Genomic DNA, 16,568 nt, shown 5'->3' with positions numbered 1-16,568 from the left:
TGCTAAACAATGGATCAAACCCCCTCCTGTAACAGGGATTCATTACATCAGAGCTTTTAACACAAGTTCCACTTCCATCAAACCAATGGGTTCATAGTCATTGGCAGATTAAATTCCCTTTCTGGCATGAGTAAAAAAATTTCCTCAACCAAGTACACATAAAAAATAACAACAGTCTAACGACTCGGCTACCAGATGCCAGCCTTACATTTCATTAATGACTGTCCTGATCAGCAAAATGCAAAAAAGAGACTCTGGGTACCTTTTTAATGGTATTGTGCTTGCTGCTGCTGCCGCCCCTGTCAGAGTTCTCATTGTGCAGAATATCCAAAGCCGTCTCCCTTTCTTTTAGTTTCAAGGCCTCGATCTCTGTCTTGAGTTCATTGAGCTGCTCCTGTAGATGCTTGCTCTTCTCCATATATTCCACTCTGCCAGCAAGAAGATTTTGTGTATCAGGGCTTGGGCGAACAGTGAGACATGGCTGAGATGTCCCATGACCCACAAGCTGCTCAGCATGAGACCCAGGGTCTGAGGCCCGGGGTTCACGTTTCTATTTGGCCACTCATGGACTATAGGAGCTTGGCTGGACACTTAACTATTATACATCAGTTTCCTCATCAGTAAAATTGGGGTATGATCACAGGGCTGTGATCAGGATTAAATTGAAAGAGTATAGGAAAGCCCTCTATAAACTCTTATTGCATGCCTGCCAAATACCTGTTGTCATAGATAGCTTTTAGTTCAGGACAAAAACAACATATGGGCCAGGTACAGTGGCTCACACTTGTAATCTCAGTGCTTTGGGAGACTGAGACAGTAGGATCACTTGAGGCCAGAAGTTTGAGGCTGCAGTAAGCTATGATAGCATCACTACACTCCAGCAACAGAGCGAGACCCTGTCTTTAAGAAAAAAACAAAACAGAAAAACAACTACAACAAAACCCCACACACATGAAACAAGCCTCCTGGCACCTAAAACAATCTCCTTGTCTCAACCCTTCTTGAAGCAGTAATTCAAGTGACCTCTATCAATAGACCACATCCACACTCCCACTTGTTCTGAGACTTCATCCTCAAGATGACAGAAGCTCACTCAGCCAACACAAAGAAAAAAAAGATCCTCACCCTCATCTCCAATAGATACACTGAGCAACAGGAGCTACAATGGTGAAAATCTGCAAACCACTCCCAGTGATCAACGATAAGAGCATAGCCAGGAAACTATACAACATAAATACCAAGGAACATTTCATGTGAATTATTGTGGCTAGTATATGGACTCTGTCCACATGTGCAAGAGTAATAAGTAAATGCTATGCTCTGAATGTCTGTGTCTCCCCAAAAGTAATATGTTGAAATCTAGCTGAGCATGGTGGCTCACACCTGTAATTCCAGCACTTTGGGTGGCTGAGGTGGGAAGATTGCTTGAGCCCAGGAGTTCAAGATCAGCCTGGGCAACATAGTCAAACCTGGTCTCTACAAAAAAACTTAAAAATTAGCTGGGCATGGTGGCACATGCCTATAGCTATAGTCTGTTACTCAGGATGCTGAGGTAGAAGGATTGCCTGAGCCCAGGAGGTCAAGGCTGCTGTGAGCTGTGATCCTTGTGATCACACCACTGCACTCCAGCCTGGGTGACAGAGTGAGACCCTGATTCAAAAAAAGAAAAAAGAGAAAAAGAAATCTCATCACCAATGTGAAGGTATGAGGAGGTAGGGCCTTCGGGAGGTCATGAGGGTGGTGTCCTCATTAATTAATGGGGTTAGTGTTCTTATAAAGAGGTTCCAGAGAGACCCTTCACCCCTTCCGTCATGTGAGCACACAGTGAGAAGGCGCTGTTAGGAGGATGGCCTTCCTCAGATTTTAAGTTTGCCTTAATCTTGGACTTCCCAGCCTCCAGAACTGTGAGAAATAAATTCTCTGTTTTATAAGCTATCCAGCCTCTGGAATCTTATTATAATAGCCCAAATGGACTAAGGCAGTGACAGAATACAAACTACAAAATACAGGACACAGAACCAGATGTAGCCTCATTCTGATCCCAACCACATAAGTACGTACATCTGGAAAATGGTAAAAGGAACTCAGATAGTAGATACTACAGCTAGATGCTCTGGTTCCCTTGCTACTCAACTATACTCACAGTATGAAAGCCCAAAGAGAAACACAGTCTGGCTTACGGGTGCCCAGACAGGACCCCACAGAGACACTTGCCCCAGAGGGTTTTCCTGAAGATACTACACATGGTAAAAACGCATGGGCTGTAGAGTCAGATGGGGGGTTTCAAGCCCTGATCTACTCCATATCATCTGGGTAAGTTCATTAAACTCTCTAAATCTGTGTTCTCATTTATAAAATGGGATCATTAAAACCTGTATCTTTGATGTCAGTTTGATGTTTACTACTGAGTAGGAATTAAATGAGACAAAAGCTAAAAAAAAACCCCTGACACACAGCACTACTCAAAGTAGCTACTATGACAGTTCCCAGTTAACCAACTCACCTTCAGCTCAGGAACCAGGGGCCCTCACTTAGATGCTCTCTGCAGTGGGAATCCTTTCTATCTCTGATCCATTTCCACCAACCATAAAGTGAAGGTGGAGGGCAGCTCAGCAGAAGCTGCTATGTTCAGGACATGCCAAGGCCCAGCCCAGTGCCACCCAAAGCTGACTGTTGGCTCTCCTCAGACTCCAGCCTGAGTTCCCTCTCTCATTTTTGTTTATTCTAGATATGGGAACCACAACAGATCCCAGTCTGCAGAAAACAACTAGGAGACAATTGCAGTCTAGTACAACAGCAGGCAGCCTGACTCAGAGACTGCAGACAACCAAGTCCTACACTTTAGGAGAGGTTTAGAGCCACTATAAACTCAGGTCACCAGTCAAGCATTATTTTTATCCTGGAAGATCAAATATTGATCTGTTGTCCTTAATTTCTGATTAGGAAATTCTTCCTCCAGGGATAAGAAAAGAGAAAACCTTTGCAGGAGCTAATGACCAGTGGCTGTGGGAATCCCACTCCTCGGCCTCCTCCCACCCCCTTTCCTGGGCCCAGATCACTCACCCTAGTTCACAGCTACCCAGAGGAGGGCACAGAGGACTACATACTTTTCTTTCTCTATCTCCATGGAAAGCCGCTTCATGTCAGTATCCTTGAAGTCAAAAGACAGGCTGTCACCAATGAGGTTGAAGCTTGGTATGTCAGGAGGCAACGGTGCTGGAATTGGGTTCATGGGCTATTAATGAGAAATCTCACATTAGGAGCTTTGGGTTATACAAGAGAAGAGGGGCACTGCAGTATTAACAACCAAACTTCCAGCAGCTACAGAGGCAATAGGCACAATGCAGGCCCTGCCTCTCAGACCCATCATGACCTCCACTTCAGTCCCTCCACACACGCTGCTGCCATGTCACAAAAAAATACACAACCAAAGCAAACTATCCCTCACCCCTCAAATCTTTAACTGTTCTCCAAGCTCAGTCAAAGCAAACACAAAACCCCACTTGGCCGGGCTCAGTGGCTCAACCTGTAATCCCAGCACTTCGAGAAGCTGAGGCAAGTGGATTGCCTGAGTGGGTTTGAGACCAGTTCAGGAAACTTGGTGAGATCGCGTCTCTACAATAAATTTTAAAAATTAGGCAACCCCCTTGGGTCCCCTCCCATTCTAGAAGCTTTGCTGTCCTCTCAATAAATCCTGCTTTAAAATTAAAAAAAAAAAAAAAAAATCAGCTGGGTGTGGTAGCACATGCCTATAGTTCCAGCTATTTGGAAGGCTGAAATGGAAGGATTGCTGGAGCCCAGCAGGTTGACACTAAGATGGCCGTGAGTGTACCACAGTACTCCAACTCCAGCCTGGGCAACAGAGTTAAAAAACTCAATTAAAAAAAAACAACCAAAAAAAACCCCCTCACTTTTTCACTGGGTCTGGAAACTCCCAGGCTCTGTGCCAGGGACTGGAGATGCAAAAAAAGGGGTCCCCAACTGAACAGCTGAAAGTCTTGTTTGGGAAACAGGTGTGTTCACAGATCATCACACTTAAGTAAGGTAAACCCTGCAGCCAGGGAGTGAACAAAGGCCGAGGGGGCTGGAAAAGGTATGCCAGAAGAGATGCCACTTCCGCTGTCATCTGAGAACCAGGAGAAGGCCTGCCAGGCAGGAGGCATGACTGTGAGGAAGGCAGCACTCAGTAAGAGTGCTGGGTGTCGGCAGTGCAGTGTGGGGAGGCAGGATGAGAGATGGGCACCAAACACAAAGGGTTGTATTTGCATGCTGAGGGGCTTGAACTTGGACAACAGAGCTAAAACAGGGCTCAAAGCAGGGTGTGTTTTTAGGACTTTTATCCCAGAACAAAGGGTCATCTAAAAGAGGGTCCCAATCTATCTCCCTGGCTTCTCCCACTATTTGCCCTCCTACATCATGAATAGTATTGTCTATCCTCCACTGAACCACTACCATCTCATCTCTGCCCTCACCTCTACCATTTCTTCTCCCTATACTGCTCTCTTTCAAGGTCCTTCTCAATACCACAGTCTCTCACCAAAGCCTTTCTAGATCCTTCTTGGTTAGATGACAACTCTTTGCTGTCTTTTTCTTTTTCTTGGGTTGAAGTCTCACTCTGTCTCCCAGACTGGAGTGCAGTGGCTCGCTCCCGGCCACCGCAGCCTCGACCGGCAGGGCTCCAGTGATCCCTCCGCTGCAGCCTTCCAAGTAGCTGGAACTACAGGTGCACACTACCTATTGTAGAGATGAGGTCTCGCCAAGTTGCCCAATCGGGTCTCGAACCCGCGGGTTCAGGCAATTCACTCACCTCCGGCCTCCCAAAGCACAGGATTACAGGCTGAGCCACCGAGCCCGGCCTGCTGTCTCTTAACATTGTGTTTATGGTTCTGTAATGACTCTTCTAGGATTGTAAAAGATTCCTTTTTAGATATGTCTTCTTTCTGTTGTTTGCAAGTTTCCTGAGGGCAAGATCTGTCTCCTTTTCATCCTTGGATCACTTTCTGACTCTAGCATCTGACTCTAGCAGAGACTCAGAACACTCATTTGAGACAATCACCAAGGCCTAGGCAGATTGTCTGCAAGAGCATTAACAGCAGTGCCAAGAAGAGGCTTCTAGGGTACTAGGAATGTTCTGTTTTCCAATCTTAGTGCTGGGTACATGGGCGTGTTCAGTTTGTAAAAATTCATCAAGTTGCACAGTTGTAATCTGGACACTTCTCTGTATGTTGTAAGCATGTTATATTTTATAAACGTTTCCAGAAAAGAGATGAGTAACAGCTGCTGTACCACTGATGGGAGCATAAAATAGTACGAGCTCTTTGAAGAGTTTCAGAATTGAAAATTTGACCCCATAGTTCTATTCTGAGAATTTATGTTCATGTGTGTTCAGAGATGTTCAGTGCAGTTTTTGTTCAAAATTGCAAAAGAAAACAGACTAAATGCCTATCCATAAGGGACTGGTTCAATGAATTACAATTCATTCATACAACAAAATATGATTAAAAAGATATGTATGATCTTCACCAGGATTTTTTTTTTTTTTTTTTTGAGTTGGAGTCTCACTCTGTCACCCAGACTAGAGTGCAATGGCCGCTCCCGGCCACCGCAGCCTCGACCTGCTGGGCTCCGGCGATCCTTCCGCCTCAGCCTTCCGAGTAGCCGGAATTATAGGCATGCGCTACCACGCCCAGCTGATTTTTTGATTTATTGTAGAGATGAGGTCTCGCTGCCCAGGCGGGTCTCGAACCCGCGGGCTCAATCCACTCACCTCAGCCTCCCAAAGGCGCGGGATTACAGGCTGAGCCACCAAACCTGGCTTCACCAGGATTTATTAAGAGGAAAACGTAAAGTTAGAATCGTATATAAAGTTTGCTCCAATATGCATTCTAAACACACATACACATATCTCAGGTGTTCAGCCCATTGAGTCCTCAGATGACTCCAGTCCCTGCTGTCAACTGACTGTGACCACCTGATGGTGAGAACAACTGGCCCAATAAACCCACCAAACCATGAGAGGTAGTAATAAATGGTTGTTGTGAGCCACATGGTTGGCTTGGGTGGGTTACACAGTAATAAATAATCAGCACATGTGGCAACAGCAAATGGCTCACATTTCCCTCACCTCAAGCTCTGGGGAGCTTATGCCTCTCATGCCCTGTGTGCATCTGTGTCATGTACATGCCTGTGCTATGTGTATGTGAATGTGCCGAGTGCATGTTCGGGCCATGCATGCATTTTTGCCTTCACCAAGAATACCCTATGGTCTCTTCTTCACCTGGCTTATTCCTGCCTCACCTTCAAGAGTCAGTGCAGGCAACATGCTGAGTGTCACCTGACCCTCTAGGCTGGGCTATGTCCTCCTCCTCTAGGCACCTGTGCACCCTGAGTACACCTGTCTGGATATAGACTTCCAATTGCGTGGCATTATGTGGACACAGAACAGGTATGCAAAAAAAGTTTGCCAAACTAAATACACAGAGAAAAGGGAGGGAAGAGGCTTCTATTCACCTTGTGATCCCATTTAATGGAAGTCTGCCTCCTTGTCCCAAAACCGAGATCGGCAGTAGGTTCTTGCATGGCAGAAATTCACTCTGAGGTATACAGTCAATCCCTTCCCAGAACTATAATTATGATATATGGTACATACTGATAGTTGAAGATTATATTCAGTTCAGCATTAAGAGGCAGGAGAGCAAATTCTCTTGAGGATAATTTGGGATTCTATTACTTAGAAGAAAACATTTCAGAGCTGGAAAAGGCCCTGTTGCCTGTTTATCCAAGCAACCAGAGAGGTAACTGGTCAAAGGCCAAATGGCAGACTGGGGTGTTCTACCCAGTTTCTAACTGAAGGCTCTCTGCGCCTCTCAATCTGCCATGCATTTTCTTGATAGTCACCCTGAAGGCACTGCCAGATCAACCAAAGAACTGGAAGGGAAGCAAAGATCACCAGGTCTAAGGCAGCCACAGGCTGCCAGCTCCCACCCAGGCTCACCGGGTATGTGGGCTTGGTGGCGATTTCCAGAAGCTTTTGCTTAGCTCTTCGCTCTGCCTCACGGGCTTCCTGCAGGTCCTGCTTCAGCTGATCTGCCTCCTTGGCCCTGCAAGGAAAGGAGGAGATATCAGCTCCACAAAAAAGACCCCCACCCCACCCTGGAGAAGAGGGACCTGGGTTAACCCTGAAGATGGCACCTGACAAAGCAAACAAGGACAGTGGGCAAGGGATAGTTACATGAAATCAGAATTTGCAAAGCAAGGACAACATTCCTGGGTATAATTCATTTCAACTTATATATTTAAACTGGAAGAGCAGGGAGACTGGTGAGGACAAGAGTCAAACAAGAAACTCTGCAGTTGGTGGGAAGGGATGAGAGTTGGGGGAGGCATCAGAAGCCTTCTCTGCTTTATTTCTGGGTGAGCTTTGGCTGGGCAAAGGAAGAACATGGTAGATCAGAGGTCTTATATTGGATCCCTAATGACAGATATACGAAAGAAATGCTTCTTTTTTTTTTTTTGAGTCAGAGTCTCATTCTGTCACTCAGGCTGGAGTGCAGTGGCATGATCACAACTCACTGCAGCCTCCACTTCCTGGGTTCAAGCAATCCTTCTACCTCAGCCTCCCAAGTAGCTGGGACTATAGGCATGCCACCACACTAAGCAAATTTTAAAAAATTCTTTTAGAGATGAGGTCTTGCTATGTTGCCCAGGCTGGCCTCGAACTCCTGACCTCAAGTGATCCTCCCACTTTAACCTATGACAGTGCTGGTCCCAGCTAAGAAATGCTTCTTCACAGCCCCCAGGTAAAACACTGCGGGCTGAGGATCAACTTTCTCAGGCAGGAAGACGAGCCCTATCACTGAGGGCATCTATGCCTTGGTACAGATCCTTGCCCTACAGGTATGGCACTGAAGCCTGGCAGGGATATGGTCCAACATGCATAACTCACAGGGAATGTGACGCACACACAGAAAGAAAGGGGCCCCAAACAGGACAGGCAACAAAAAACCATATTCCCAGAATGATGTAAGAGTGACAAGGAGGAATGCAGTGAAGGTATCTTGGTAGCTAAAAGTCAAATTCAAGTGTTCTGAATCAACAGAGCCAAATGCTGTGGGGTATGTGTCAGTGTTTATCTGAAGGTTGCAGGACTAAAGCAATCCAGATCCTTGAACAGTCTTTGAAAAGAACTAACAACTGCCCCATCCTTCAACTTGGTCATGAGCTAAACATTCTAGTTACAAAGAGGATCCTGACACCCTTTCCCTCTCTGTCAAGAAAGGCTAAAGGGAAGCAGGTGCCTGGTTTCCCTTTAAAGGTAAACAAATGCCATTCTCCCACATTCCTCCCCAAATAAAAATTGACAAAGACTGGGCATGGTGACTCATGTCTATAATCTCAGCACTTTGGGAAGCCAAGGTGAGAGAATTGCTTGAACCCAGGAGTTTAGGACTAGCCTAGGCAACATAGCGAGACCTCATCTCTACAAAAAAATAAAAAAAGCTAGCCGGGTGTGATGGCACATGGGCTGAGGCGAAAGACTGCTTGAGCCTAGGAGGTCAAGACTCTGGTGAGCCATGATCCTGTCACTGCACTCCAACTTGGGCAAGGGTGAAATTCCAACTAAAAAAAAAGACAAAAGCCAAATTTTTTTAAATGTAAAAAGCATCCTCTTATCACAGAGACAAACACATGAATGGAGAGGTTCACCTGCAAGAGAACTGGGCTCCTGCAACCTTCCAACAGTTCCCGTCCCCAAGGTAGTTCCAGTCCCCACCACCCTGTCAAAGGGGAACCCCTCTCCTGTCCAGAAGATGGCAAAGCAACTGGAAGACAACTGCTATAGAGCTTGGTCTCAAACCGGGCCAGGGTTAGGAAACCCTTTGCCAGGTTCCTCGTTGGCCTGGTGCCCAGGACCAGCCTCTTACCTCCTCTCCGACTCCTCGGCCATCTTCAGTGCCAGCACTTCAGCCTCTAGCACCTTCTGCTCCATCAGGCGTTTCTCCTCCTCTGTCCGAATAGCTGTGGCCTTGATGCGCTGCATTTCCTGCTCAGCCTCTGCAGCTTTCTGTGCAAGGAGTTTTGCCTCCTCCTCAGTGATCTGGGCCTTTTCAGCCAATAGGTCAGCTGTCTCCTCAGACCGCATCTGGAGAGCAGACTGCTGTCAGCTGGTATAAGAGCATGTGCTATTCTCTTGCCCAGATATGGTCTCTTAGACTCCCTGGGCCCTGCCACTAAGTGTCCCCAGTGATCCTCTGGCAACAGATGACAAGACACATTCCCCAACTTTTCAGAAGGGCCCTTTAGGCTGCATCCATGGGGAACAACAAGAAAGAGCACCTTTTAGGGGATACTCACTTCAGCTGAGGCTTATGCTTTATGAGGGAGAGAAACAACATAAACACTGTTCTTTATTTCCTTTAAATCAGTGTTTCAAAATCAGAGGAGGCTTTGCCCTCTACAAGGGATAAGTGGCAAGCCTGGAGACATTTTTGACTGCCACAAATGAAGGGTGAGGTGGTGCTACTGGCATCTATGCCCTGCAACAAATGATGGTCAGCCCCAAATGTCAGTAGTGCAGAGGCTGAGAAGCCCTGCTGCAAGGCAACCTCATAGTGAAAGTGGAGTATGGCTGCACATGAACTCAACCCAAATCTGCTTCTGCCAACACAGGTAGAAGGAAAAGGTGCTGGTTTTTTTTCTCTTGATGCTGAAATAAAGTGTATCCAAGCAAATGTTGCTAATTCACAGTCCTCAGGAGGGTACTCCAGAAAAGCAAAGAAGTCCCCAGCAGTCTCCTGGGACTCCAACCCTTCGGAAATTACCAGTGCTTCATTGGCCATTGTTGCTTCTTCTTTCATCTGCAGCAGCCTCCTCTCCAACTCATCCCTCGTGCGTTCAGCCTCCTCCCTCATCTGCTTCTCTCGAGCAAGGCGCTGTCGCTCCATCTGGGGAGTGAACAATAGCAGTCACTGAGTCATGGGATACAAGACTTTGGGTGCCCAAGATTCCAAGAATGCCCGATATCCAGAGTCTTCCCTCTGGGGACCCTTTTCTTCCCCTTCCTTTAAGTAATAAGGGTCATTCTTGTTGTCCCTCCACCCCGTCCTTCTAAACCAGTTGCAGAGTTGAAAGCTGTGCCCCTTAAAAGAAATTCTAGGCTGGGCTCAGTGGCTCAGCCTGTAATCCCAGTGCTTTGGGAGGCCGAGGTGAGTGGATTGACTGAGCCCGCGGGTTCAAGACCCGCCCAGGCAACTTGACAAGACCTCATCTCTACAATAAATCAAAAATTAGCTGGACGTGGTAGTGCGCGTCTGTAGTTCCAGCTACTTGGAAGGCTGAGGCGGAGGGATTGCTGGAGCCCAGCAGGTCGAGGCTGCAGTGGCCAGGAGCGTGCCACTGTACTCCAGTCGGGGCGACGGAGTGAGACTCCAACTCCAAAAAAAAAAAAAAAAAAAAAGAAAGAAATTCTAGTGTATGTATAAATGAACGAACAACAAAAAAACCAAGTCCAGTGTCAACATGGATAGAAAGAGGCATTCTTACACATGGTGTACTGAAATAGCTACCTTGTCAATGCTCATTTTTTTGAGAAACCTCAGGTGGCTGAAGGGCTACAATGCGGGTCTTCTTCCCTGAGACAGAGCCCCAGAAACAGGAAGCTTTCTCATCTGGTCAGACAAGTCACCTCACCACTTCTAATCCACAGAGACTCCTCTCACATCTCTGATTTCATCAACAATGCCTCTGACCCACAGAAAGGATGGAAGTGCTCTGTGTGATGCATCGATAGTCACACATTGTATTTCGCAGGAGGAAGCTGTAACAGTCACAGCACAAACTCACACAGCCTCACGTGGAGACAACTCCTGAGCCAGGCCTGTGACAGGAGGGAGTCAGGCAGGGAACACAGGCCCCCCCTTCCTTAAGGCAACAGTACAAAGCTGCCGCCACCTCCCTTGCCTTCTGGATCACTGCATTAATTGGACCACATGCTGAGCTTAATAAGGGGAAAGAGCACAGGACAGTGCTATTCTCTGTGATTCCATGGTACTAACTGAGTTCAGAAAGCAGAATCTGGCTGGGTTCGGTGGCTCAGCCCGTAATCCCAGCGCTTTGGGAGGCCGAGGTGAGTGGATTGCCTGAGCCTGGGGTTCGAGACCCACCCGGGCAACTTGGTGAGACCTCATCTCTACAATAAATCAAAAAATTAGCTGGGCATGGTAGCACACATCTGTAATTTCAGCTACTCGGAAGGCTGAGGCGGAAGGATCACTGGAGGCCAGTAGGTCAAGGCTGCAGTGGCCGGGAACATGCCACTGCACTCCAGTCTGGGCGACAGAGTAAGACTCCAACTCAAAAAAAAAAGAAAGAAAGCAGAATCCAAAGCGACCACTACACTATTTTCTGACTTAAATAACTAAAGCATGTTTAATTACTTCTTGCTTCAATCTTATCCCAAACTATAGTCACACAAGATTCCTAAGGCTGCTGCTTTTTCTAAATACTAAGCCAAAAACTGCACTAGAATTTGAAAGAATAACGCAAAATCAAGCAGTAAAATACTGTTAAGTCCTTCTCCAATTTTCTTCTTGTGGGTCAATGAAAAGTTTAGCCAATTTGTTCTCTAATTTCTACTGTATTACGATTTCCATAAGATGGATTATTACATCTCTATTATTCTAAAATAAGCCCAAGCAATTTCCTTCAGTTCCTAGCATTGTTCTTTCTCTGAGACCTCCATCCCAACAATAAAGGACCTCTCGTTCAAAAAGCAGTTTATCACTTACAAAAACTTTCAGGTATAAGATAGTCCTTGAGATGGAAAGAGGTATAATTAGCTTCAGTTAATGGATGAGAAAACTGAAGTCTGGAAGGTAAGTCTTGACTGACACCACATTTTAAGTTTCAGATCTGGCTCCAAGGTCAGTGTTTCCCCTACTGGGCCATGGAGCCCCCTGACCTGCAGTTGCCCAGATGCCAGGGATGTGACTCTGCTGTTCGACAGGCAGCGCAGGTCTGGGGTGTGTTTGTGCTATTCTCTGTCAGAGCTCAGGGGCCTACACACTCCTTGATGCTCTTAGATTTCTCACTTTTAAGCTTTGCTCTGCTGAGAAAAAGGTCAAAGAGAACTCTTCTTGAAGTTGCCACTATGACCCCATACTGGTTCAGTAGCATTTCTCTGTTCAACAAAACCCATGCCAACCACCCCCAAAGCATCCCAAAAAGCACATCTGTGAGCCATCTCAGAGAGTAAAGAGATGAAGTGCTGAAAGCACACTATATCAAACTGGACATTTCTTTCCAAATCCTAGGGCTGGGAGCCAGCCTCTCTGATGGACCTAAATCAGAGAGCTACACACAGACTAATTATTACACCTCTAAGCCTGCAAGTCCTGAGGGCAGCTGACTGCAGCTGCCATTACTCTATCTGGTAGTTTGTCCAAAACACAATTGATATTCTCAGCAGTGAGGCTCAAAACAGTTGTGTGAATTTCTGTGAGTAGAGAAGGTCTGTGAATAGAAAACAATGATGTGGACCATCCAGTCTGCTGAAAGGTGCTCCAGGCACCTCCCAGGGCAGGTGGTGTGCCATCCGGCCTGACCTACAGTGAAGAAGTGCAGCCAGAGTCTAATTAGCATTCCAGCAGTAAGCACTACAATGCTGCCATGCATTCTATCACCATTTAATTAGAAAAAGAGAAAGAAGGCAGAGCAAAGGAGGCAGACAGGCAAAAAGAAAGATAGCTAGATAGATGTATAGGTGCATGCATGCCTTGCTGCCTTGGCCCAAACCTACGTTAGTCATACTTTACTTCCCTTAAGTGTAGAAATAACTAGTGATGTTTCTTTTAGATATGCCGTTAGAATTAATTCCTCATACCATAGCTGACATTCTACCAGCTAAGTATAAAACAAGACAAAGGCACGTTCATGGTCAAATGATTCCCACCAGCCTACAGCCACCTCACCTCCCAGATCAGGACTGACTTAGCAGTGACATCATCAGTTAAAACAAGGTCTTGGGCCGGGTGCCGTGGCTCACGCCTATAATCCCAGCACCTTGGGAGGCTGAGGTGAGAGGATTGCCTGAGCCCGCGGGTTCAAAACCAGCCTGAGCAACTTGGCAAGACCTCATCTCTACAATAAATCAAAAAATTTAGCCAGGCATGGTGGCATGTGCCTGTAGTTCCAGCTACTTGGAAGACTGAGACATAAGGATAGCCTGAGCCCAGCAGCTGAGGCTGTGGTGGCTGGGAACGTGACACTACCCTCCAGCCTGGGTGACAGAGTGAGACTCCAATACAAAAAAATTAAAAAATAAAAAATAAAACAAGATCTTGCTCACCTGCTTTCTAGCCTTCTCCTCCCTGGCCTGGGCCTTCATCTGTTGAACTTCCAAAGAATCAGCCTTCCTTCTCCTCATAAATAGGTCATGGTTCCCAATACATAACTGAAGAATCTGTGGCCACAGAAGCAGAAGACATGTTAATACCCACAGATTTCCTTCCCTGCCTACCAGCCCATCAGTCCACCAGTGCTATAGCATCTTGTGGGTAGTAGCAAAGCTGAAAAGGAAAGCATGGAGTAAAATACTGAAGCCCTGCTAATGTCTCTGGTGCTGCCAGTACTGGAGACATACAAAATGAAGGTGCCTCCATATGCCAAAAGGTAAACATCACAAGTGAAGAGCGGGACAGAGGATACTTTATCATGTCTTCCAGATGCACCTTACTCTTCCACTAAGGCAAGATGTGGCTCTTCAGATCAGAGAGGATAGGAAGCTCATTCAGTGACTGAGCTGGGACAATGTGTTATTCAGGTGGAAAAAAAATAAGTTGGATCCCTCCCTCATACCATTCACAGAAACTGATTTCAGAAGGATTAAAAAATTAAATGCAGAGATCATACCCTTGAAACATTTAGAATAAAGAATATCTTGATAATCATAAGATAAGAAAAGCTGCCAAGTGAGACACAAAAAGCACAAATGATTAAGGAAAATATTTATACATTTGTCCACATTAAAATTAAACATTTGGCCGGGCTCGGTGGCTCAGCCTGTAATCCCAGCACTTTGGGAGGCCGGGTGAGTGGATTGCCTGAGCCCGCAGGTTCAAGACCCGCCCGGGCAACTTGGTGAGACCTCATCTCTACAATAAATCAAAATGAGCTGGGCATGGTAGAGAGTGCCTGTAGTTCCGGCTACTTGGAAGGCTGAGGCGGAAGGATCGCCGGAGCCCAGCAGGTCGAGGCTGCCGTGGCTGGGAGCGGCCACTGCACTCCAGTCTGAGTGACAGAGTGAGACTCCAACTCAAAAAAAAAAAAAAAAAAAAAATTAAACATTTTTGACTCGGCATGGTGGCTCACATCTGTAATTCTGGTATAGAAGGCCAAGGCAGGAGGACAGTTTGAGCCCAGGAGTTTGAGACCAACCTAGGCAACACAGCAAGACCTTGGTGCTACTAAAAAATAAAAAAAAACTAGCCAGACATGTAGTCCTACCTACTTGAAAGACTGAGATGGAAGGATCATCTGAGCCCAGGTGGTTGAGATTGCAGTTAGCCATGATCCTGCCACTGCATTCCAGCCTGGGCAACAGAGTGAGATACTGACTCAAAAATAAATAAATTAAATTAAAAATTGTTATTGTCAAAACATAAAAAGGGCAAAAAAAACATGCTACAAACTGTGAGAAGATATAACCAATAAAGAAAACAAACAATCCAAGAGAAAAGTGGTCAATATGAAACAAGTATTTAACAGAAAAGAAAATAATACTAGCCAATAAAAATGTGAAGCTGGGCTCGGTGGCTCAGCCTGTAATCCCGCGCCTTTGGGAGGCTGAGGTGAGTGGATTGCCTGAGCCCGCGGGTTTGAAACCCGCCTGGGCAGCAAGACCTCATCTCTACAATAAATAAAAAAATTAGCCAGGTGTGGTAGCGCATGCCTGTAATTCTGGCTACTTGGAAGGCTGAGGTGGAAGGATCGCCAGAGCCCAGCAGGTCAAGGCTGTGGTGGCCGAGAGCGGCCACTACACTCCAGTCTGGTGACAGAGTGAAACTCCAACTCAAAAACAAAAAAACGCCAGGAATGGTGGTGCACGTTTGTGGTTCCAGCTATTTGGAAGGCTGAGGCAGAAGGATCACCTGAACCCAGCAGGTCGAGGCAGCTACTTGGAAGGTTGAGGCTGAAGGACACCTGAATCCAGCAGGTCGAGGCTGCAGTGGCCGTGAACATGCCATTGCACTCCAGCCTGGGCAACAGAGTGAGAATCCAACGCAAAAATGAAAAAAAAAGGCTGATAATATTAGTATTAAGGATATCAAGCAAAAGGAAGTCTCAGTCGGGTGCAGTGGTTCATGCCTGTAAGTAATCTCAGCACTTGGGAGGCCAAAGCAGGAGGACTGCTTGAGTCCAGGAGTTTGAAACCAGTCTGGGAAACATAGTGAAACCTTGTCTCTACAGAAAATTTTAAAAATAAATAATAAATAAATAAAAAGGAAGTTTCATGTATGGCTGTTGGGTCTGTAAATCTATTCACTTTCTTTGGAAAACGTGTCATAATTTTGAATTTGAACACACTTTTAGCCCCATACTTCTACTCCTATGCATATACTCTAGACCCTAAATAAACTATTGCCCATGTGCACCAGGAGACAGATACAAAAATTTCTCATAACAGCCTATTAAAACAATATAGGAGGCCAGGCTCGGAGGCTCGGCCTGTAATCCCAGCACTTTGGGAAGCCGAACAAGAGGATTCTCTGAGGCCTCGGGTTTGAGACCAGCCTGGGCAACTTATCGAGAACTCATCTCTACAATAAATCAAAAATTAGCTATAAGTGGTAGCATGCGCCTGTAGTTTTGGCTACTTGGAAAGCTGAGGCGGAAGGATCACTGGAACACAGGAGGTTGACGCTGGGGTGGCTGTGAGTGTGCCACTGCACTCCAGCCTGGGCGACAGAGTGAGTAAATAAGTAAGTAAATAAATAAATAAGATAAAATATAGGAGAATGAGAAAAATTATATATCCGTATAATAGTGTAATATAAAGAGGTGAAAATGAACAGACTATACCTTTAAGCATGAACACAGATAAATCTCAAAAAATAATGTATAAAAAGGCAACTGACAGAAGTACACAGTTGACAGCATTTAGATAAATTTCATAAACATGTAACTTAAAAGTATATTTGCTTTGCATATATGAAATAAAATTTAGATGAAAAACAAGATGATGATGAACACTCAGCTCAGAACAGTGATCATCCTTGGGGAGGAGGTTAACGGAGAGACTTGCAGGCTGCTAACATGCTACATGAGGTAACAGAGAGACTCGCAGGCCTCAACAGTATAGGAGTCTATCACCTCTTAAAGGTGGGTATGGGTATACAGCTATTCTTTTCTGTTATTCTTTATACCTTATGCACACATATACTTATCATTTTAATGTATGAAGTACTTCATTAAAAATAATTTTTTTAGCCAGGCTCGGTGGCTCAGCCTGTAATCCCGTGCCTTTAGGAGGCTGAGGTGAGTGGATTGCCTGAGCCCGCAGGTTCGAGACC

At 45.9% G+C, this 16,568-nt stretch overlaps 1 protein-coding gene across 8 annotated transcripts in view; it reads right to left on the bottom strand.

The window, feature by feature from the left end:
- The window catches only part of NF2 (neurofibromin 2), a 98,210-nt gene that overhangs the window by 15,474 nt on the left and 66,168 nt on the right, over window positions 1–16,568 (bottom strand). For 6 of the 8 annotated variants that reach the window (XM_008069172.1, XM_008069171.2, XM_021718122.1 and 3 more), the window contains 6 exons: window positions 13,346–13,459; window positions 9,822–9,944; window positions 8,925–9,142; window positions 6,995–7,100; window positions 3,108–3,235; window positions 263–428 (listed from right to left, as the gene is read on the bottom strand). The exons of 1 other annotated variant lie outside the window; for it this stretch is intronic. In XM_008069172.1, the coding sequence (XP_008067363.1) occupies window positions 263–428; window positions 3,108–3,235; window positions 6,995–7,100; window positions 8,925–9,142; window positions 9,822–9,944; window positions 13,346–13,459 (855 nt within the window). The remainder of the gene's footprint in view (window positions 1–262; window positions 429–3,107; window positions 3,236–6,994; window positions 7,101–8,924; window positions 9,143–9,821; window positions 9,945–13,345; window positions 13,460–16,568) is intronic. One more of the 8 variants, XM_021718123.1, reaches the window with a different exon arrangement.

This window comes from Carlito syrichta, unplaced genomic scaffold, assembly GCF_000164805.1.
Source record: "Carlito syrichta isolate Samal-C Ts95f unplaced genomic scaffold, Tarsius_syrichta-2.0.1 Scaffold311843, whole genome shotgun sequence".
Lineage (NCBI taxonomy): Eukaryota > Metazoa > Chordata > Mammalia > Primates > Tarsiidae > Carlito > Carlito syrichta.
Note: the sequence above shows the minus strand (reverse complement) of the source record. Positions and strands in the feature narration are given on the sequence as shown.